We start from the raw sequence: 23,383 nt of genomic DNA on the forward strand, positions 1-23,383 counted from the left end.
ACCCCCTCCCGACTTTCCCCCCTTTCCACCCGCACCCCCACAAGGAGCTGAAGGATCATGCATTTGAAGGCTATGCCTGGAGAACGTGAGGGTTATAACTGCTTCCCCTGCCGATGGCTCGGTCACCCCGATCACCCCGGCTGCCTCTTCAGAGAATCACTTCCAGATCGAAGCCTTCTTCGAGTCTCTTTTTCAGACTCACACTGAAGAGCTTATACTTCTGGATTAGTTCTTCCATTTTGGAGGCTGCAGAGCAAAGAAAAATACAAACCACAAAGTGAGTCTAGCGCCCCCATGGCCATCAAAGGGCTTATGGCCAAGGTGAGGGGGGGGAGGGGGGAGGAGTGGGGGACATGGGGCTGGTTCCCACAGTGAACCAGAAACAGCTGAACCAGTCGTTGAACGGAGAACAGTGAGGGCCACGCAGATGGAAGGGGGGTGGGGGGACAGGTTGTTGTGACTCGAAACACAAATCAAATGACATGGTCCTTAGTTGTGACCTGCTGCTTTGCCTTCAGGGGAGAGGGACACTGCCACAACATGCATCTGCCTCTCAAGGTACCAACTTCGTATGACCACCGGGCATGGAAGGGTGGGGGAGAACTTGAGCTTGCTCCTCTCCCCCACGCTGAGTATGGGGGTTTCCCTGGCGGTGGCGCCTTAACTTAAACACACCCCTCTTCTTTTCTCCACCAGCCTGCTTCCCTGCCTCCTCGCCCATCCACATGGCAAGGCAGTTAATTGGCATTTGGTCCTGCCCATCCCAAGGGTGACTCTGAAGCTCAGGAATCATGGGGTGTGCCTCCCGGTGACTGGCCCCAGGGAGAAGCTAGAGCAGGCAGACTCCTGGCAGAGCTGGGACCAAGCTTGGCCCACCCCAAGATGGTTCCCAAACACCCTCCCCACTTGACATTGATGCTCTTGCTGGCGTCGCCATAGCCCTCTTCCTGTTGCAATCACATTGCTCCACAAATGGGCTCTTCCTAAGTCACCTTGGGTGTCATCTGCCTTCATGGGATCCTTAGGTTTTCCCAACCTCTAGACCCTCTAGCCCAGCGGTCACCAACTGGTGGCCTGTAGACCACTCACTGGTGGCCCATGAGGTCCAAAAGGTTGGCGACTGCGGCTCTAGCCCATTGCTCTCCCAGGCTGGCCCTGCCCTAGTTGATAAATTAGTTAACATGTCTCCCCTCTGTCCAAGACTCGGGTCACTACCTGGCCCTGTGTTGACTGAGCTAGGCTGGGTCTCAGATCCTAGGCCGGAAGCCCTAAGCCCTCTGGAGGCCGCAGGCTTTCTCTCTGGCCCAGCCCTACATCCTCCATGTTCCTTCCTCTCCTTCTCTGGAGAGCTTGCTAGCCACCTGGCTCGGGCCTCTGCATTACTTCTGTCTTCATTTTCTTTCTACTCTTAGACATTTGTCGCCTCATTTTGTTGTCTACCTTTCTATTGACTTTTCAACAGCCTGGCAAGCCTTTTTAACTTGTAGGGGTGTTTGCTTGTTTTTCTACACTTTGCTGTTCATCTGGACATGATATAAGGCTGTACTGAATGTGGTCAATACGTTCTGGGACTCTAGTAAAACAACGTATAACGAAACCAATTCTACCATAGGCTGAGGGATAAAATAGCATCTCATCAATATTCTAACAAAAGGACATTGTTCGAGGACCTGCTGTATTGAGTATGCGAGCTCATTTCTCTGAAAGGTCCATTAGCCCAGCTTTCCAGGTCTTCTGTCTTTCATGGCGCTGGCCCTGCTGTGTTCTGCTGGAGTCTTCATTCCCTGCAAGGTCTGCCCTCCACCAAAGGAGCTCCGTGGGGGCGGAGCAGCAGGCGCAGATGGGGTCAGCCCATGCCATGGACCCTCAGAGGCCAGAAACAGGTGGACTTCATCTGGGTTGCTGCCTGGGTTTGCCATTCATTCATCTCAATAGGGTCCATTTCACTGGGAGCACCAACCTGTAAAGACCTGCTTGGCTTTCGCCCTCTGCTTCCGGCCTACTTGCCAATGCCCCCTCGCCAGGGCTGTGGGCTACCAGGCACACACACAGCTCCAATGCTGCTTCAGGCTGGCCTTCTGGCTGTGGTTTTCTCCACCCCCTGCATCCATCAAATCGCTCCCATCCACTTTCTAGCTTCCACAAAGCTGCTACAATCTCGATCTCTCTATGCTGGGGCTGTTAACTCCCTCCCTCAGTCCCAGCACAGACAGGGATGCTTTGTTTTCTAAGTGCAATGACATTTTCATGGCACTGGGGACTCCAGAGGCCTGGGAGGTCAAATGGGGCCTCAGGGCCACCCAATGGAGATGGTGACCGGTGAATGACGATGGGACAAGCAACCAACATAATCGGCCTACTGGCATCCAGATTGGTGGCCCAGCTTCTTATACTGGGAGGGGAAGTAGCACAGACACATAGGTGGGAACAGGGGAAATGCATAGGCCATTCTGACTGGTCCTTGGCATGGACTGTGCCTCTGGGGTGTCTACAGCCCAAGAACTCCTTTCAAGCAAAATCAGGAATTGAACTGAACTTGGACATGCCTTCCATGTGTAAGGCAGCACCACCCAAAAAAGTATAAAGGGTGAGGGTGAGGGTGAGGGTGGGGTTCACACATCTTAGACAAAAAGGGCACCTAGCTACAAGGTAAAACTTGCCCTATCCGGTGTGACTCAGTGGATAGAGCGTCAGCCTATGGACTGAAAGGTCCCGGGTTTGTTTCCAGTCAAGGTCACATGCCCGGGTTGCGGGCTTGATCCCCAGTGGGGGGCGTGCAGGAGGCAGCCAATCAATGATTCTCTCTCATCGTTGATGTTTCTATCTTTCTCCCTCCCTCTCCCTTCCTCTCTGAAATCAATAAAAATATATTTGAAAAGTAAAAGGTAAAACTTGCCACCGGTCCCGTGACCATGGCTGAGATGGCACACAATGCAGAAGACTAATGATCACCATTACATTAATGACAGCATGGACTGTAATTTATTAACAGCAATTACACGCATTGGGGGTGAGAGTAATAGTGATAGTGGTGCTTAGGATAAATGTTAGGATATATTTGAAAGTGGAGGATTCTGTTGCAGTTCAGTTCAAAAGAAGAGAGATATGTGAGTGCCCGGTATACATATGGCAAGTGTCAGTGGCAAAGCCAAGAGCGGGGAAAGGTTGGCAGCCCAAGGAGAGGACTAGCTAGAGAATTCATGCAAAGACAGCCTCCAAAGGAAAGGCTCAGAGGCTATGCAGCCTAAAACCTCTCTGGGGGTACACTGGGGAGAAACGGCTATGGGCCCATGATTTAGTACCTGCTGCCTGAGGTGATGGATAAGAGTTGGGACAAACCATAGACTCAGCAGAAAGCGTGAGAGAGGCTGGGGAAACGAGATGCCCACAAGGGAGCCTTGAAAGCTATGCAGGCCCGAGACTGTGCAGATGCCCAGGAAAGACCTGAGAGGGCCCTCAGTGATCATATTTGGCTCAGGGCCCTGAGGCTCAGAGCAAAGAGGATGTGAAGAAGAAAGAACTGTCAACTGTCCAGCGGGTGTTAATAAAAAAGCACTCCAAAAGGGATAAACTCAAAGCAATCTACACCGAAACATATTCTAATCCAACTGTCAAAGCCCAAGACCAAGAGAATCTGGAAAACAAGAGGAGGAAGTGTACAAGGGGCTTCCGTAAGAGCAACAGACACACAATCATCACCAAGTCAGGACAGCGGTTAGCTGTGGGCAGGAAGAAGCATGTGAGGGGTTTCGTGGCCGCTAGGCATGGTCTAGTTCTCAATCTGGGACATGGTTACTCAGTATTGGCTTTGAAATCATTTGAAATGGAATAAAGGGGGGTTGCACAGGGGAAAATATCCAACTATTTCATGTTTCTATCCCTAGGAGTTGAGACTCCTCCCTAAAGGCTATATTTCTTACCAAAGTCTTCTCAATGTATATTTCTAAAATAAAAAAGATAAACTTACTCAGAAAAAAAATATTTAATTGAAACGAAATGAAGCTACATTTTTGCCCCTATCCAGCAGTGGAAATGCCAGAAAGATCAAATCCAGTGCTGGTGAGGATACAGTAAGATGGAAACTGCTTGGCCTTGCAAATGGTGATGAGTCGAGTCTCTCCACCATGACCTCAGGAACCCCATCCTAAGGGCATAATTGAAAGTGGGGACCTACATTTTATGTATGAACATGTTCGCTGCACCCTTTTCATTTTTAAGTATATTTTTGTTGATTTCAGAGAGGAAGGGGGAAGGAGAGAGAGAGAGAAACATCAATGATGAGAGATAATCATTGATCAGCTGCCTCAGCATTCCCCCTACTGGAGATCAAGCCCACAACCTGGACATGCGCCCTGACTGGGAATCAAACCATGACATCCTGGTTCATAGGCTGACACTTAACCACTGAGCCACACCATCTGGGCAGCTGCATTCTTTTTAAAAGCCTGACAATGGGGGAATTATCTAAGTAATATGTGTTTATTGGGGGAATATATGAAGACTACAAAGCAGGATAAAGAAACAAATTAAACTAAACTACCTCTGATTCCAACAGGGAGAAAACAATGTTTACATTCTGGCCCATTCCTGTGAGGGGTTCTTCTATATTATTTTCCTTTATTTATTTTGTTTGTTAAATATTTTTATTGGTTTCAGAGAGAAAGGGAGAGGGAGAGAGAGAGAGAAACATCAATGATGAGAGAGAATCATTGATCAGCTGCCTCCTGCAGGCTCCACACTGGGGATCCAGCCCACAACCCAGGCATGTGCCCTTGATTGGTATCAAACCCAGGACCCTTCAGTCCACAGCCCAATGCTCTATTCCCATGTTTGGCAAACTGCGGCTCTTTGGCCCCTTGAGTGTGGCTCTTCCACAAAATATCATGGCCTAGGCGAGTCTATTTCGAAGAAGTGGCATTAGAAGAAGTTTTAAAAAAAAATTGGCTCTCAAAAGAAATTTCAATTGTTGTACTGTTGATATATGACTCTGTTGACTAATGAGTTTGCCGACCACTGCTCTATCCATTGAGCCAAACCAGCTAGGGATAAACTGTTTTCCTTTAGAAAGCTGAGGTCATCTAGTGCATTTCCTTTTTACCCTGCATTTTTCCTTCAGCACTCTATAATATACATTTCCTCAAGGTGCCATCACCAACCTCTGAAATAAGGAACGCTACGCTTCACCATGTAGACCATTATCTACCTGAATACTACCCAATGGCAAAGCTTCACCTTGTTTTCATCTTACACTATTACAAACCCTGCAACAGTATTAGGAATTACACTCAAACCTGAAAGTGACCTACACGCTCAGTCACAGAAGATGGTAAGCAAATTATAGCGAATGGCTGAACAGAACAGTGTTTGATAATTAAAAATGCTATTATACTTTGGGAACATGGGGAAATGTTTATAATGAGATCCAAGGGAAAGAACATATATATATAGCTAATATGCAAAGTGTAGCCTTGGGAGTTCCCCGGGAGACCAGGAGTTCAATCCACTTGCTATGACATGCGCTGACCACCAGGGGGTGGTGTGGAATGAAGCTGGCAGCAGGAAGGCCCAGATTGGCCCTGATTGCTGGCCAGGCCTAGGGATCCTATCTGTGCATGAATTTTGTGCACCGGGCCTCTAGTAATAATATGAAAGTACACATGTTGTTATCACACTTCACTTATACAAAGAAATTAAAAAAAATGAGAGGGAAAAGAATGGAAGCAGCCCAGGTGGTGTGGCTCAGTGGTTGAGTGTCGGCCTATGAACCAGGAGATCACAGTTCGATTGCCGGTCAGGGCACATACCCAGGTTGTGTGGGCTCAATCCCCAATGAGGGGGCATGCAGGAGGCAGCCAATCAATGGTTCTCTCATCATTGATGTTCCTCTCTCTCTCTCTTCCTCTCTGAAATCAATAAAAATGTATTTGGGAAAAAGGAATAGAGAGAACTAGACCAAAATATTTGGTCTATCTCTGGGACAGGTTATTGCATTATTTTTATTTTATGGTCGACTTTGGGTCATCCCAAATTTCTACAATTTAATGTTCTGATTTTATAATCTGTCGAAAGCAGAAGGGGCCAGTCCCCAAATGTTCCCCAAATACTGGGTGAGCACAGAAGGAACCCTGGCATGAGGCAGGTGCTAAGCCTAGGTGCACTGGGACAGCCCTGTCCGCGACTGCAGCTACATACAGAGATGATCACGTACCCAGACTCATCGCCATGTTGGCACTGTAGTTCTGCCCACCCTCCTGCTGCTTCTCCGCAGTATCAACAGCGTCTGATGAGGTTTCAGTGACGTCCAACACTGCTTTCAGCAGCTGAGAGGGAGGGAAACATGTGGGCATTAAGTTCTGTGGTCTGACCCACAAAAGGCATCTCTTGCTTCCCACCCAGGTTCACGTTCAGCGTGTGCTCCTCCCTGGGCCCTCAAGCATGTGACATTCACCCCCAAGGAAACCCATGGGTGACGGCAGGACTTCCAGCTACCTGGAGACTCACCCATCAGGGTTCTGCAACCTAACTTCCTTCTTCCTAGCCCAGCGGGGATGCCATACTAGCAGGTGCCCCATCCCACACTGGTAGCCAAACAAAGCCAATGGCACGGTGGGAATATATCCCATGTTGGGGAACCGTTGTCCCCCAATCAAAGGGCCTTTCTGATGGGAGAGGACAGGAGCCTTTCCATTACGTAACTAAGACAAATGTAGAAGCCCTGAGCCAATGTCAGACTTCCACAAATGGCCACTGGGCTCATCATCATAACCAAAGCCTGCGTTTAGGTTGGCTCTGGGGCTCTGAAATGTAAAACTTAAGGAGTAAATATTCACATAGTTGGCTCAGCAGCGTGAGACCACTTTCTCCTGTTTCTCTGAGCTGAGTCAAGGGCACAAACAGGAAGCGTGTGGCTGTAGGGCATAGTTCTTCGTCAGACACAAAAGCTCCTCCAGGCCCAGGGTCTTGGCTCAGGTAACAGCCCCTGAAGTGTAGTGAGGTCCTCAAGGGGCCATCAGTTTAACCTTCATCCCCTGCACGGCACCAAGAGAATCTCCTGCCCTAACCCACCGAAGGACCCAGGCTGAGGACGGAGCCCAGAACCCAGTTGCGCCACTTGCTCACAGGGAGCCTGGGCCAAGCCCCGCCCAGCCCTCTGCCTCAGCCCCAGGGCCCCTGGCTAGGGCCTACAGTGGGAGAGGAGAGGGCGAGTCTTACTTTGCGGCAGGAAATCAGAGTCCTGCACACGGTTTCGATGATGGGGCCCAGCGGGTGGATGAAGGGGCAATCCATGCTGCAGCACTCGCTCAGCTCCTTGTCGTACACTTGCAGGAAAGCCAGGACGAGCTGGTGGAAGTCAGAGATGACCAGGCGCAGCTTCTGCTCCAGGATGCCAGCTTCGGCACTGCCCCTACCAACCGCTCTCTTGTGCTGCACAAAGCCAGAGAGAGAGGGCCCCTTGAGGTTGCCCACCTGCGCATGGGGCACCAGGTCCCTTCCACCCAGCAGGGGCCACCCCGGCCTTCCAAAGACCAGAGGTGGAAAAGAACACCTTGCGTTCGAGCAAGGTTGATGCTTCTGGCCTCAACCCTGCCGCTGCGGCCTGGGGGGGGGGGGGGGCGGCGGGGGGGGGGGGGGCAGAGTCCTCCTCAGGGGAATAAGGAAGCCAGGACAAGGATTTCTGGGAGGGTTGCATCAAAGGCAGCTCAGGGCCTGGCGTGCAGCTCACCTGAGGCCAACCCTTTGAATTTGACAGGAAGCCTCTCAGCTCCTACCCAGAGCTTGTCTGTCTCTCCCCTTCACGTGAGCTGAGAAACCACTGCATTCTAGCCCATCAGGACCTAGGCACACGCTACCTCACTTAAGCCTTACCCCTAAGCTCATGGTAAAGATGGGGTGCCTTAGGCCCTGCGAGCCAGCACTCTCACCTCCGCCCGCAGGAGCTCCAGCTTGTCCACGCTCTCCTGCAGCTGCTTGACCATCACTAGCACAGTCTTGTCCTCATTCACCTTCCTGCAGGAGGAGAAGGGGGGGCACTTCCGTCGCGGGCCACACGTGGGAGGAAGAGTGTCTGAGATCACAGAACCATGCAGGGCCCATACCTCTTGCTGTCGTAAACACTGGTGTTCACACGTGCTTTACAGTCAGGTCTCAGGAGACTGCGCAGATGGGGGCTGGAGAAGAGGGTCCCCAGTATCTTCTCGTTCTCCTCCCTGGTCTTCTTGAACTGCCTCTCCACACTACAGAGAAAGCACAGGGCCGCAGTCACTAGCCGGACGGAGCACAGCATCCGTCTGTGCTGGCAGCCTTTTGAGGTCCCATGGGGGAAACGCAAGAGGCCACATAAGAGCTGGCCGAGAGGCCAAGAGAAGGGGTCTCCTCCAGTCCCCGCCTGCTTTGGTAGCTGGAGCTGAGCCCCATAACCCCAACAGCCCACCTACCAGCAGGGTCAGCCTGAGCACACCCTCCCCTCAGCAGGCCCGACCCCTTTCACCCTGACAGCCCGGGACCTGGGCCAGTATGCACCTGCGGCCGCCAGGGCGAGGGGTGAAACCCCAGCTAGAGATGTGCCCAGTGGCAGGCCCAGGTGCCCAGCAGGTCCCCGGCCGACCAGCTCCGGATGAAGAACCAAGGACACCTGCTGGCCATTCCGTGGAGGGCCTGTCCCGAGACTTTACCTGGACATGATGAGGCATCCGGTGGCCATGCTCCGGACCGCGTCCAGCAGCTCTTCCATGACGCGCAGCTGCTCCAGGGTGCCGCCCCGGCCCTGGACAGGAGACACCGCATGCGCTCACTGACAAGGCATGCTGGGTGCCCCCGCCGCACACCCCACCCTGCTGTAGCTAGCGGGGAAGAGAAGCCTGGGCCACCAGCTCTGTAGTCCCCACCCCGCAACATTGTGGACTCCCTGTTCACGCCCAGCCCTGGGCTGCGGTAACGCCTGGGACCACTCTGGAAGTGACAAGTGCTGTGGAAACACATGGGAGCGTGTGCTCTTTATACATCCAACAGTGTGGCTTCTTGAGTGGGCGTGCAGGATGCAGGAGGGCCTGCTGAAGGCAGAACACACCTCACAGGGACCTGATGGTGGCCTGATCCTCAGGAACAGCTCCAGGAGGAGGAGGCCTGTCCTTCTCAGCGGATCACCCTCCCCAGCCAGGAACCACCAAGCTGATGGCACAACAAGACGGGGCCCTGGAGGTGGCCTGCACCAACCCTGCTCCCCCTCACAGGCAGATCAAAGACTTGTCCCTGGCAGGCGGCACGCAGCCAGCCTTCTAGCAGCTGAGTTAGCCCCCTGCCCTACAGGTGGCTAGGATTCCTGGCAGGCAGCTGCCCAGCCCGGAGCTCAAGGCTTCAGAAGTATAAAGCCTCCCTCCTTCCATGGAGTGGCAGGCCCAACTTTTTGCCAAGGTTACCACTCAGATGGTGACTTCTGGCTGTGTTCTCTCCTCTGCTCTCCCCAAACCTGCACTCAGCCCAGCCCAAACCCAGAAGAGAGTTCCAGAAAAGAGAACCCCTAAGGCGCAGAGAGAGCAGGAGAAATCCCTGGCCTTTTCTCCCTCCCTCTTCTTTGTTCTCTCAGATCTCAGGCCTCTGGCAATAGGATGGTGGGGGTGGCAGCAGCAATCAAAGTGGCTGAGGGCAGAAAACAGCAGGGGCAACACTCGGGGGACAGGGAAACTTCCTCTCCATTCGGTGGAGGTATGGGGCCAAATCCTGCCACCCCTTCTTCCTCTCTGTCCTCCTGCTGCTGTGGTGCAGTCATGACGTGAGTGATTTACGGCTGAGGACGCAAAAGGAGAGTCCCTTCCCACCCCCATCCCACCTCGCGGGAAACAGGTAGTATAAAAGAGATGACAGGGAGGGGAGAGCTTAGGAAAGTGACCCCAGAAATCTGTTTATGAATGTCTGGGCTCACCCTATTCCTCCCCACCCCCCCGACCCATTTGAAGGTGGATCTGATCTTGATGAGCATTCTGAAGACTGATCACTAAGCCAGGGGAGAAACCACGCAGGTCCCAGGCCAACCACCAGGTGGCGCACGTGCAAAACAGACACAAATGGCACAAAGGCTGTAGGAACTGAGCTGTCACTGGGACCATAAGCCAGAGAAGCAGGCAGCTGAAACCAATCAGATTAAGTGCCTTCTCAAATATAAACATTCTCCATAAAATTTAAGACCCAGAGTCAAAGTAATAGTCAAAATGTCCAGGACACAATCTAAAATTACTTGGCACATGAAGAAAACCACAAAAATCTCTACTTGAATGAGAAAAGACAATCGATTAACATCAATGACAAGATGATGCAGGTGCTGGAGTAACGTGACAAATTTAAAGTGGTCATCATTAAAATGCTGAATAGGTCATCATGAATACTCTTGAAACAAAAGTTAAAATAGAAAGTATCAGCAAGAAAATAAGATTTTAAAAAAAACACATGGAAACTTTAGAACAGAAAAAAACAAATTAAAATCTGACTGAATGACTCAACAGCAAAATGGAGGGACAGAGGAAAGAATCAGTGAACTTGAAAACATTAACAGAAACTATATAATATGAGCAACAGAGAGAAAACTTTCCAGGTATGGCAAAGACACAAACTTGCAGATTTGCGAAGCTGAGAAAATCCAAACAGGACAAACACAAAGAAATCTTTCCACAAACACATAATCAAATTGATTTAAAAAAAACCTAATGACAAAGAAAACAGTGTTAAAAGTAGCGGTAGAAAAACAATGCATGACCCACAAGGGAAAAATGATTCAAATGACTTCAGATTTCTGAACAGATTCTGCAGAGGAAGAACTGCTAACCCAAAATTCTGTATCTAGTGAAAATATATATCAAGAATGAAGGGGCCGGGTCTGAGAGGCTCAGTGGTTGAGTGCTGACCTATGAACCAGAAGGTCACAGTTCGATTCCTGGTCAGGGCCCATGCCTGGGTTGCGGGCTCAATCCCCAGTGTGGGGCATGAAGGAGGTAGCCAATCCATGATTCTCTCTCATCACTGATGTTTCTATCTCTCTTTCCTTCTCCCTTCCTCTCTAAAATCAATAAAGATATATTTAAATAATAATAATAATAAATAAATAAATTGCTGAAGGCAGTTCTTCAGACAGAAGTGAAAGGATACCAGAAGGAAACTTTGAGTATCACAAACAAAGGAAGAATAAAATCAAGAACAAAACCCTATTATCATCTCAGTAGATACAGAAAAGCATTTATAAAATTCAACACCCTTTCATGACAAAAAACAAAACAAAAACTTAATGTAGGAATAGAAGGAACATCTTCAACCTGATAAAGGACATCAATTAAAAAAACAAACAGTTAGTCCAGCTAGAGTGGCTCAGTAGTTGAGCGGAGACCCAGGAACCATGAGGTCATGGTTGGATTCCGGTTCAAAAAGCACATGCCCAGTGAAGGGCGTGCAGCAGGCAGCCCATCAATGATTTTCTCTCAACAATGATTCTCTTATAACTCAAGAATAAAAAGACAAATAACACAATTAAATGTGGGCAAAAGAACTGAACAAAAATATTTCTCAAGCCGAAACCGGTTTGGCTCAGTGGTAAAGCATGGGTCTGCGGACTGAAAGGTCCCAGGTTCGATTCCGATCAAGGGCATATACCTTGGCTGTGGGCACATCCCCAGTAGGGAGTGTGCAGGAAGCAGCTGATCAATGTTTCTCTCTCATCCATGTTTCTGACTCTCTATCCCTCTCCCCTCCTCTCTGTAAAAAATCAATAAAATATATATTTTAAAAAAAACTATAATAAAAAGTATTTTTCAAAAAAAAATCTATAAATAGCTAATAAGCACACGAAGATGCTCAACATCATTTGTCAACAGGAAAACACAAATTAAAACCACAATGAGATCGCCCTCGCACCCACCAGGATAGCCGGAACCAAAAAGACAACAGTAAGAGTGGTGAGGGCGTGGAGAAACTAGAACCACACACGTTGCTGGTGGGAATGTAAGAATGGCCCAGCCACTTTGGAAAATAGTTTGGCTGTTCCTAAAAAGTTCATAGTCAAGTTACTATATGACCTAGCAACTCCTAGCCATATACCCCTCCTAGCTGTATACCCCAGAGAACTGAAAATATGTCTTTAGTCAAAAACATGTACAGGAATATTCACAGCAACATCCTATATGATAAAAGGCTAATATGCAAATTCTTCCCTCTACCCCCCAGGGAGTTTGAGCAGGAGACTGGGAGTTCTATCATTCACTCACTATGACATGTTCTGACCACCGCATGGAAAATGGCAGGCGACCAGCAGTAGCGGCTGGGCACTGAAGGAGCGAGGAAAGGAGGAGGAAGGAGGGCTGGGAGGCAGGAACCTGATAGGCCATGATTCCCGGCCAAGCCTAGGGACCCCACCTATGCATGAATTTCGGGCACTGGGCCTCTAGTTATTTATAATAGCCAAAATGTTGAAATAATGACTTCAAAAAATTTTTTTTTAATATTAAGAGTAGAGGGCAGGGTTTCTTTCTTTGAATCTGGAGTGACTTGTGGGGGTGGGGAAAATGCATGGGCTCAGGAGTCACGGGCCTGGGTTTGTCACTGGGTGACTTCAAGTGAATTGTCACCCCTCCTGTCAAATGGGCCTAAGGCAAGGACTACTGCCACAGGTGGGCGTGACAATTACTGACATGTTATAAGTACTTACCACAGTGCTGGCGTGTAGAAAGTCATCGACTGAGTACAAGATGCACTCTGTCCCTTTGGCCATCAGAAGCCTCGGCCTCCTCAGCAATGGTTATGCTCTACTCAAGGAATCCTATGGGTTCCTGCGCTGGGGGGCTAGGGAGCAGGGGTGGGGATGAGTGGGAACACCCTCTCTTACCAACAGGATGTCCGAGGTAACCGGCCCAATCAGCATCAGCTCACGGCTCACTGACAGCATCACTGTCGGAACACAAGGATTCGATCACTGCAGATACCCACCCAAATAGGAGAGGACATCAGGCACCCAGGGGGTGCACAAATATGCAGGGTTCCCAGTAGTTCTCTGGGAAGGGTGTTCCTGCTCCATGTCAGCAGGTCCAGTGACCACAAGGCCTGCAAGAGCCAGGTGGATAAGGAAGCAGGTGGACTACACACCTAGGTGCTAGGACTGCCTCTTTTTTTATTAATTTTTTATTATATTTTTCTTACATATGTGTCCTTATTCCCCCATTACCTCCCACCCCCCCTCATGCCCCACTCCCCCTATTGTCTGTGTCCATTGATTAGGCTCCTATGTATGCATACAAGTCCCTTGACTGATCTCTCCCCCTTACTCCCACCGACCCCCGCCCCCTTCCCTGACGTTTGAGGTTCTGACTAACGTTTCTCAGTCTCTGGATTTATTTTTTATTCATCAGTTTATGTTATTCATTATATCCCTCATATGAGTGAGACCATGTGATATTTATCTTTCTCTGCCTGGCTTATTTCACTTGCACATGTGTCAAACACAAGGCCCGCGGGCCAAATCCGTCCCGCCAGGCCTTGCAATGTGGCCCACACCGCGCTGTCATCACTGCACTCCGCTGCGTTTCCATCACAATGACAGTTTATGACTGTTCAGTAAACCATTCGGCCTGCGATTTAGGCTGGATTTTAGATTTTGGCCCCTTCTCTGATTGAGTTCGACACCCCTAACTTAGAGTAATGCTCTCAAGTTCCATCCATGCTGTTGCAAATGGTAGGAACTCCTTCTTTTTTACACAGCATAGTATTCCATTGTGTAGATGTACCACAGTTTGTTAATCCACTCATGTGCTGATGGGCACTGAGGCTGTTTCCAAATCTTATCTATGGTGAATTGTGCTGCCGTGAACATAGGGGTGCATATATCCTTTCTGATTGGTGTTTCTAGTTTCTTGGGATATATTCTAGAACTGCCTCTTGCTGTGTGACCTGCACCCAGTCACTGCCCCTCTCTGGGCATCAGTTTCCTCACCTAAAAATAAGGGGTCACATCCAATGCTCTTCCATATAGGGACCTCTGGCTTCTAGCAGAAGCCAGACAGCTGCCTGAGGAGCTGACAGAGGTCAGAGAACCTTCCCAGGTGAGAGCAGTATAACTTCCTGCCGCACTGCCAGCACCCAAAACAGTGCAGGGTGCCCCACTAAGACTTGTCCGATGGATTCGTGATTCTAATCTCCCTCTTTTTTTTCAAATATATTTTTATTGATTTCACACAGAGAGGATTTAAGAGAGATAGAGAACTAGAAACGTCGATGAGAGAGAGTCATCGACTAGCTGCCTCTTGCACACACACCCCCGGGGATGTGCCCGCAATCAAGGTACGTCTCCTTGACCGGAATCGAACCCGGGACCTTTCAGTCCGCAGGCCAATGCTCTCCAGGCGTCTTCAAACTACGGCCGGCCCGCGGGCCACATGTGGCCCGCAGAGTAGTCTGATCCGGCCCGCCAGGTTTTTTGGGCAGTGAGCGCAGCCGAGGTGTTACAGTAGGAATTAGTAGTTCATATAGTCCGGCCCTCCAGCTCTCTGAGGGACCGTGATCTGGCCCCCACTTTAAAAAGTTTGAGGACCCCTGCATCCACTGAGCCAAACGGGTTTCGGCTCCAATCTCCCTCTTTGTCTCAGTTTCTCCCATTGACACTCTTTGACAAGCACTCATGTCTATCGCCTGCTTGGACACTCAGCACACTCCCACTAGCTGGGCAGGGCTGAGGTTATTATCACACTTTACAGAGGAGAAAACTGAGGCCGGAAACGGCCAGGTCAAGGCTGTGGGCCGGGGTTAGCACCTGTGCGTGCATGTGCGTTAGACAATGTAAGTGCTGTCTGATGGCCAGGCTCACCCGGCTTGGCCGTGGTCCTATGGGCAGGGAAGTAGCAGACACAGTGTGGGGGAGGCCAGCCCCCAGGTCAGCCTTGCAGGCTTCGAGACACAATGTCTTGTTCTTTAGGCCTATCTGAGCCTCGGGGACAGCTGCCCCCAGACAATGAACTTGGCAGTGCCGGCTGGGACATGGGTCAGACCTCCAGGGTCCAGTTTACTCCATCCTGGCGTGCGTGGTTGGGCCAAAGGCAGGCCCGTGGAAATTTCAACTTTTAGAGAAATCACTGTGAAGATGAAGAGTTAGCCGCCACCCTGAGGACCACAATTGGGCACCCTTTACCTAATAATGCCCATTACAGGGTTATGGACAGTTTCTGCTGGGAAAGGATTGAAAAGAAGTGGTTACAAGACGAGCCCCCAGGGCCAGTTGCCTGGAGTGCTCCTAGGAATACCCGGTGTAGTATGTACGTGCACACACCAGTGGCACAGGACATACCCATCAGTGGCATCTCTGCCCACAGAGCTTCGGGGGATGGAGTGGCAGGTGACAGGTTCTTGGTCCTATTCACATGTCCCTATGAGAATAGCTCACCCATTTGCTATATCAGTGGGGGAGGAAGCCTGATTCTAGAAGGTTCTAGCAACACCCAAAGGGTGTGCACTATCCAGAAGAAACCAGTCCAATGGGAAATTCATAGGTCACTAAGGAGGCCAGGCACAAGCTCAGAATTGCCCAGGATCCCACCACCCAACTCCATACTCCCCTCACACAGACTCACCCTGGATCTTCGCTTCCTCTGGGGTCCTGCTTGCTGGGTTAAGAACTGGTGCCGAGGAGGGACAGGCCCTGCAGGTAAAGAGCAAAACCAGTCAGGGCGGAGTGAGCTGCAGAGGCACCCTCACGACCCCTCCTTATACAAACCCTAAAAAGTGAATTACTGTCTGGCTGGTATGGCTCAGTGGTTGAGCACTGACCCATGAACCAAGAGACCGTGGTTTGATTCCAGTCAGGGCACATCTTAGGTTGCAGGTTCGATCCCCAGAAGGTGCGTGCAGGAGGCAGCCAATCGATGATTCTCTCTTATCATTGTTTTTTTTTTCTCTCCTTCATTCCTCTCTGAAATCAATAATTTTTAAAAAGTGTGTGTGTTTTTAAATCAGCGGCGGGGGGGGGGGGGGGGGGGGGAGAAGAGGACTAAGCTACTCCAGGTCTCAGCTTTAAGCCATTTGGAGGCTCCTAGTATTATGGGCTCCCCACTGCAATTCCAGCTGCCCCTCCTAGTGTGGTGGAGCCTCAGCTTCGATGACACCACAGAGATAAATGAAACAGTGGCCACTCAAAAGCATCTTGCCTTAAGATGCCAAGCTGGTGGACAGAGCACTTTCCAGATACAGACCATATCCAAAGGCAGGAAGGGCCACAGTGCCTGGCAGGCAGCACAAGTGTAAGGTGACCAGACGTCCCACTTTTGGCAGGACAGTCCCAATTTTTAACAATTTTCGGGGACTGTCCCGCCAAAAGCGGGACGTCTGGTCACCTTACGTAAGTGACACGCAGCTCCGGCCTCCCGATGGGTCTCCTCCGTGAGGAGGCCATGGTGTGAGCCCCAGGAGCGGGATGCCATGGTGGGACCTCCCTACATGAAGACAAGAGGCTCTTCCCTACCCTGGCATCAAGATATCTAGAGACCACGCCTTCTCGTCACGCTGACTGTTCCATGGAGGGGGCTCACTGCTCCTTCCCTGGGGCCATGCCCAGAAATGCCTGTGTCCCAGGCCACACCTACCCTGACCATGCTGGGGCCCTGGGAGCCAATGGGACCGCCCCAAGCCTGGGCCTGGGACCCCTGGGACTGCAGCAGAGAGAGGGGGGCCGCACCCACCAGCCTCAGCTGCTCAGCTGCACCTGTCTTCATGCCTCATTAAGACAACACAGCCCCACCCCCTCCCTGCCTGCCAAAGGCAGGGGCAGAAAGGGCAGGAGAAAGCGCCCACCATGGGAAATGCTAGGAGGCTGCCCCCCGGGCCCGCTTGCCAGGCAAGGTCCCCACTCACAAGGCACCGAGCGCTGGCGAGTGCCCAGCGGCCCATCAGGCTGAACCGCAGCAAAGCACTTCAACACACTAAGGAACAAGTCCGCAAAGGCCTAAGTGACCTTGCTCGGGAAGGGCTTTCATTAAAGTCGATTTTCCTGGAGCTGCGGGGAGCGGGGCAGAAACGAACAGTGTTCCAAGCCTTGAAAGCAAGTACAGCTCTTTGAGAGCCAAGGAAACTCGTGTTCCACGAACTCATCCCCCCAGGGGGCCCTGGGGCTCCGCTCCCCTCCTGCACAGAGGGCCAGCTCAACCGGCGTTTAGGCTAGCCACCAGAGCTGCCATGCTGAGCTCCCCAGCCCATACTGGGTGCGGCTCCCAGGTTCTGCCGAGAGGGGTGAACAAGGTGGCCCCAGAGGAGGACTGAAATGGAAAGCCACGTGCAGAGAAAGCCAACAGGAACTGGGGGGGAGGGGGGAGACTGAACCCCGTCCAAGCCTCTTTCTGGGCTCTTGAAAAGACTAGAGCACTTTTGCCAGCGTGGGATCATAAAAAGGATTCAGTTTCTTGCGTTTAAAAAAGCACTAAAAGCATCTGAGGAATGCAGCTGTGGACTGCCCCCCGTGCCTCTCTTGCTAGCAGAGCGACCCAGTGCCCAGCTTCCTCTGGCCAGGCAGATCTGGGCTCCCCTCCCCACCCCAGGATCTACGAGCCATAGCCTTGGCCTCCCTCTTCCTGGGAGGGAGCTCAAGACCCCCCCGCACTAGAGCCGAAGCTATCCCCAGTACCCTTTCTCTCTTCCCAGGTTCCCAGACAAGGCGCTGGTCCCTCCGAGGCTGGCAATGGCTGGCACGTGAGCCATCTGCCACTCTGAGCCAAGAGCCTGCCATGTTTCCCCGCAGCTGTTGCTACATCTTCCATATTGATCTCCCTGCCTCTGGTCTCCCCCCTCCAAATCCATCTGCCACAGAACCCCCGTCACCTTGTCAAGATGCCAATTTCAGTACGGTGCTTCCCTGGTCCCACGCTCTTCCTGCACAGGGCACCAAGTTCAAAGGCCTTGTGTGGCCTGCAAGGCTCCACGTGAAGCTGCCCTGGGCTGCCATTCAGGTGGCTGCTCCCTGGCTTTCCCTCCCACACAACTCCCTGCTCCTGGGGAAATGAGCACCTACCCATCACCTATTCCATCCCAGGTCAAATGCCACCTCCTCTCTGCCAATGTCTGTGGCACTCAGACTGCGGAGGTGTGCCCAGGACTGGGATTCGTGCCTGGGCCTTTTGCAGTCACTGAAGCCCCAGTATCTGAATCTGAGGCGCCTGGAATGGCACCGACACATGTGTCCCTGGGCCCTCTTATCAGTACAACACTGCTGCAGTCCAGGCTGATGGGGGAGCCCTGCCTGGTACCTGCCCTACCAGTTCCCAGTGCTTTGCAGAGCCAAACAGCACAGCAGGCGAGACAAAAGCAACAGGCCGAGGACTCTGGCAGGAGGGGTGTGCTCCAAGGTTGTAAGTGTCCAGGGGAAGAAAGGATATGTTTTGCCTTGGAAACTGGAGACTTTTTTCAAAAATATATTTTTATTGATTTCAGAGAGGAAGGGAAAGGGAGAGAGATAGAAACATCCATGATGAGAGAGAATCATTGCTCAGCTGACTCCTGCATGCCCGCTACTGGGGAGAGAGCCCACAACCTGAGCATGTGCCCTGACCGCGGAATCGAACCGTGACCTCCTGGTTCATAGGTTGATGCTCAACCACTGAGCCACTGCAAGCAGGCAGAACTGGAGACCTTTCAAAAAAGAGATAGGATGTGCCCCGGTTCAGTGGGTTAGAGCGTCATTCCATGCACCAAAAGGTTGCAGGTTTGACCCCTGGTCAGGGCGTGTGCGGGAGGCAGCGGATCAATGTAGTTCTCTCTTAACGTGGATGTTTTTCTCTTTCTCACTTCTTCTAAAATTAATTTAAAATTTTTTGTAATAATCCTATATACTAAAAGCCTAATAAGCAAAGTGTCTGGTTGACTGGTCGGCCATTCAACCAATCAAAGCATAATATGCTAATGATACGCTAAGGGCACTCAACCGCTCGCTAGGACGTGCACTGACTACCAGGGGGTAGACGCTCTGACCAGTAGGTTAGTTGCTGCTGGGGTCCGGCTGATGAGGACTGAGCAAGATGGGCCGGACACACCCTGGAGCCCTCCTGTGGTCCCTCCCCAGCTGGCCAACCTCCTGCATCTCTCCCCGGCCCTGATCTTGCACCAATGGGGTCCCTCGGCCTGGCCTGCACCCTCTTACAAATCCGGAACCCTTTGGGGATATCGGAGAACCAGTTTCAGCATGATCCCGCAGGCCAGGCCGAGGGACCCGACTGGTGCATGAATTTGTGCACAGGGCCTCTAGTAAAAAATAAAAGAAGATGTGTGACCTGGGTCTTTGAAGGCTGTGTCAGAGTATGTGCGACATGCAGAGACCTGAAGGGCACTTCCAGGAGGGAGAACAGGTGAGCGAGCACACAAGGGTTGAGAGCATGTATGCCCAGGTCGGTGGTGAACCTGAGGGACGAGCCTGCAAGGCAGCAGGAGAGACGTAAGCATGAAAATGCCTCCTCCTTCCTCCTGGCTGTCCCTAGGATACCCAGCTCAGGGACAGGCCTGCTGGCATCCTGTGGCCCAGCAGGCATCAGCTGGGTACAGGCTAGACCCTCGATCGTCCACTGCCAGGTTCCTGCCCAGGTGTCTTCTGCAGCTGCAGAGGCAGACAGGCCAGGCAGAAGAGGGGCAGGCCCAGGCCTGGCCTCATGAAAGATGCCTGTACCAACCATGCATGGGCATCCCTGGGGCTCATGCCCAAAAGCACTGTGGAGCTTTCTAGATCTTTCCCCTTGCCATCAAGGCAGGATTTGCTTCCCCTACACAGTGCCAAGCACATACACCAGGCCACACCTTGACCCGAAGGACTGGGAAACCGGGGGGTCTTGGCCCTGCTTGTATCTCCTCAGTGATAAGACCCGAGGCAGCCAAAACCGGTTTGGCTCAGTGGATAGAGCATCAGCCTGCGGACTAAAAGGTCCCGGGTTTGATTCCGGTCTAGAACATGTACCTTGGTTGCGGGCACATCCCCAATAGGGGTTGTGCAAGAGGCAGCTGATCGATGATTCTCTCTCATCCATGTTTCTAACTCTCTATCCCTCTCTCTTCCTCTCTGTAAAAAATCAATAAAATATATATTTTTAAAAAGACCCGAGGCAGTTAAGTTACAACTCCAGCATGACCCTCGAGTTCCCAGTCTGAAAACAAAACGACTAAAGTAAGTATAATAGATCATTTCTCAGGCCCCTGCCAGCCCAGAAATCAGTAAAGTAAAAAAAAAAAAAAAAAAAAAAAAAAGAATGCTCAGAAGCCAAGCTGAGTACTACAGCCAAATGGTGTGTGTGTGGGGGGGGGGCATTTTCACCCCAAATTTGACCATGGCTCTATAGCTGGCACTTCTTACCTCAGCAGCTGCTGTCACGGTGATCTGGGGTAGAGAGAACAGGGCCCCTGGGGTAAGGGCCAGGGGAAGGGGGGAGGGAGGAGGAGAGGGGCGGGACAGTGGAACCAGGGACAGAACACACCCCTTCTCACTCAGGTGGGTTGGGGGAAGCGGCAGCCACTCCATTACCGTGTATACATCCACTGCAGGATATCCATGCGGTACTTCGAGGGAGTACACAGCAGTTGTTTCACAGTCTCCGGTTGTTTGATGTGAAGACCCCTCATTAAGGGGCATTGGAGGTCCTAAGCAAGGAAAGGGAAGCTTTCAACGAAGGGCTGCAATGCAGTTCTGCGCTCATGCCCTTGCTGCTCCTCCACGCATGTTCACTGCCACGGGGCACACACCAGGCTTGTTAACACTGACAACTGCCTGCAGGCACAGTCCACCCCCACCCCCACCCCCACTGTGTGCGCGCTACAGTGTCCTCCCCTCTCCTCCCCTCCATTTTGTCCAGGGGTAATTTCCCCTCCTTCTCATCCCCATCCATGACAGCCTGCCACCCCACTTCCATAAAACACGCCCCTCTCTGGGCCCCCATAGCTATTTGACCTAGTAGCAAGTAAGGGCTTTAGTAAGATTCTGGCATGGAGACATCAATGCAGGCTTCTGGCTAAGGGACTAAGAGGACTGGGTGGAGGGAGGGGAGATGGGGCCTACAGGGCGTCTCTTGGAAGGGAGTAGAGGAGAGGGGAGGAGGAGAGGAGAGGGAAAGGGGAAGGGAAGGGAATGGGGGAGGGGAAAAGGGGAGGGGAGAGGGTCAGGGAGGGGAAGAAAGAGGAGTGGAGGGGGAAAGTGAAAGGGGGGAATGGAGGGGAGGGGGAGAGAAGAGAGGAGGAGCAAGTAGAGGAGAGAGAGGAGGGGAGGATAGGGAAAGGGGGAAGGGAGGGGGATAGAAGAGGGGAGGAGGGAGTAGAGGAGGGGGAGAGAGGGGAGGGGAAGAGAAGAGGGGAAGGGAGGGGGCTAGAAGAGGGGAGGAGGGAATAGAGGAGAGGGAGAGAGAGGAGGGTAGGAGAATAGGGGAAGGGGGGAGGAAGGGGGATAGAAGAGGGGAGGGGTTAGTGGGGGGAAGGGGAGGAGGACAGGGGGAAGGGGTAAGAAAGGGGGACAGAGGAAGGGAGACAGGAGGGGAAGAGAACAGAAGGGGGAGGGATGGGGGAAAAGCGAAGGGGACAAGGGAGTGGGGCAGGGGAAGGGTGGAGGAGAGGGATGGGAGAATGGAACCAGGGACAGCTACCGAACCCTGTGTAGTGGGCTTCATCACTACTCCCACCGTTGGCCTGTGACGCAGATCCGTCTGTGACGCAGCATGGACCCTTCCCGCCTGTCTCCCCAGAACCCACCCCCACCCCCAAGACCAACGGTCCTCTCCCTCCCCGCCCTTGGCACTAGTTTTGCGCGCCCAGAAGGTTCAGCACACTCGCGGCGCCAGCCAGGACTGCCAGACACTGGCCGTGGAGCCAGCAAGAAAGTCCGGGGCCACTCAAAAAGCAGACCCATACACCCCTCCAGGCGTCCCCAACAGCGGGAGCGCTGCCTGGAAATAGGGGCGGCACATACAGTGCCACCAGCTTCCGCGGGAGGCCCGCCAGCCCCTCCGCCCGACCCCGCCGCCGCCGCCCCGAGTGGGTCCCTGGGCCCGCAGCACCTTCAGCTTCTCAAACACGTCGATGGCCAGCTTAGACTCTCTCTCCTCAGCCAGGTTCTCGGGGCAGTAGCAGCCTCCGCCAGCGCCGGCGGCGGCATCCCCGCCCGCGGCAGCGCCAGCGTCAGCACCAGCAGCAGCACCAGCGGCAGCACCCAGCTCGGCCATGTTTCACGCTCTTCGTGGCGCCCGGGCTCACAGGCCGGCGCTGCTGCCAATCACGCAGTAGCCGCAGTCCCGCCCACCAACCAGAGACGGGGCGGGGCTTCCACCTCGCCTTCCCATTGGGTTTCTCACGCGCCAGAGAGGGGCGGGGCGAGACAGTGGGCGGGGCCTGGGCGGGCTCTCCTACACCAGCCGAGCGCGCGTCACTGGGGTGGGCGGCCGGATTGGTGACGCAGGCGGGTGCGCCTCCTCCAGGAGAGGGCGCTCCTGGGTCGGGTTCTCCCTGGGAGGATGGAGACTGAATGGCACTGGGACTTCTGTTCCTTCTCCTAGCACTATGCTCTAGTTCCTGTTTCCCACACTACTGGACTTAAAGGGGAATTTCTTGTGTTCGAATCCGACCCCAACAGTCACTAGTTAAGGTGACCAGACGTCCCGCTTTTGGAGGGACAGTCCCGATTTTTAACAATTTGTCCCGCGGATTATTTTTTTTAAATGGGGACTTTTTTAAAACGCTGCGGGACGCAGGACAAATTGTTAAAAATCGGGACTGTCCCGCCAAAAGCGGGACGTCTGGTCACCTTACACGAGCTGTGTGATTTGGAGCGGGTTACCTAACCTCACTTAATGGAAGTAATGAGAGCACTTACTTCATTGGGTTGCTATTGAGGAGGATGGAATGAGGAAAAAAAATCCTAGGACAGTACCTGGCACATAAAAAGCACTGTGTAGGAATAAAAGTTTACCGTTATTATGCTGGGCTCTGATACTTCCCCCTCCTCCTCCCCTAGACAGTCTTTGGTCTTCCTGGAAGGCTCGGTGGCTCCTTTTTGCCCTGTCCTCTTACACATTTCTTTGCATCTCTCAAAATAAGTGTGGAATGAAATTTGTCAGCTGGTCATCTCCCGTACTTCTAAAGCCCCCAGCTCAGTGAATGCCCACATCCCCAAGACCTGCTGATCAGATCAGGTGGGAAGGAGCTGGAGGGTGGCTGATGCCCAAGGAGTGGCAGGCAGTGGCTACCAGCCTTCCTCTGTCCTCTCCAAGGTCTATCCCTCCTCCGTGCCTCACCCTGCCATTTCCTGAAGGGTGGGATCAGGGGACAAATCTAGAGGCAGAGAGAAACCTGGGGATCTGGCAGGAAGCAACTGCAGGCAGCTGAGTGATGGGAGAAGGCTCAGCTCTGTCTGGGA

At 52.3% G+C, this 23,383-nt stretch overlaps 1 protein-coding gene across 1 annotated transcript; it reads right to left on the minus strand.

The window, feature by feature from the left end:
* Window positions 1-18: 18 nt before the first annotated feature.
* Window positions 19-22,247, minus strand: HAUS7 (HAUS augmin like complex subunit 7). The gene is made up of 10 exons (XM_036429977.2): window positions 22,029-22,247; window positions 20,510-20,625; window positions 15,594-15,661; window positions 12,863-12,924; window positions 8,673-8,764; window positions 8,097-8,234; window positions 7,923-8,007; window positions 7,213-7,425; window positions 6,209-6,320; window positions 19-246 (listed from the first exon to the last, which is right to left on the minus strand). The coding sequence occupies exons 1-10, from the start codon at window positions 22,191-22,193 to the stop codon at window positions 149-151; spliced, it is 1,149 nt and encodes a 382-aa protein (XP_036285870.1). The 5' UTR covers window positions 22,194-22,247; the 3' UTR covers window positions 19-148.
* Between the last annotated feature and the right edge of the window lie 1,136 nt (window positions 22,248-23,383).

The sequence above is a fragment of the Pipistrellus kuhlii genome, unplaced genomic scaffold (genome assembly GCF_014108245.1).
Source record: "Pipistrellus kuhlii isolate mPipKuh1 unplaced genomic scaffold, mPipKuh1.p scaffold_m20_p_100, whole genome shotgun sequence".
Lineage (NCBI taxonomy): Eukaryota > Metazoa > Chordata > Mammalia > Chiroptera > Vespertilionidae > Pipistrellus > Pipistrellus kuhlii.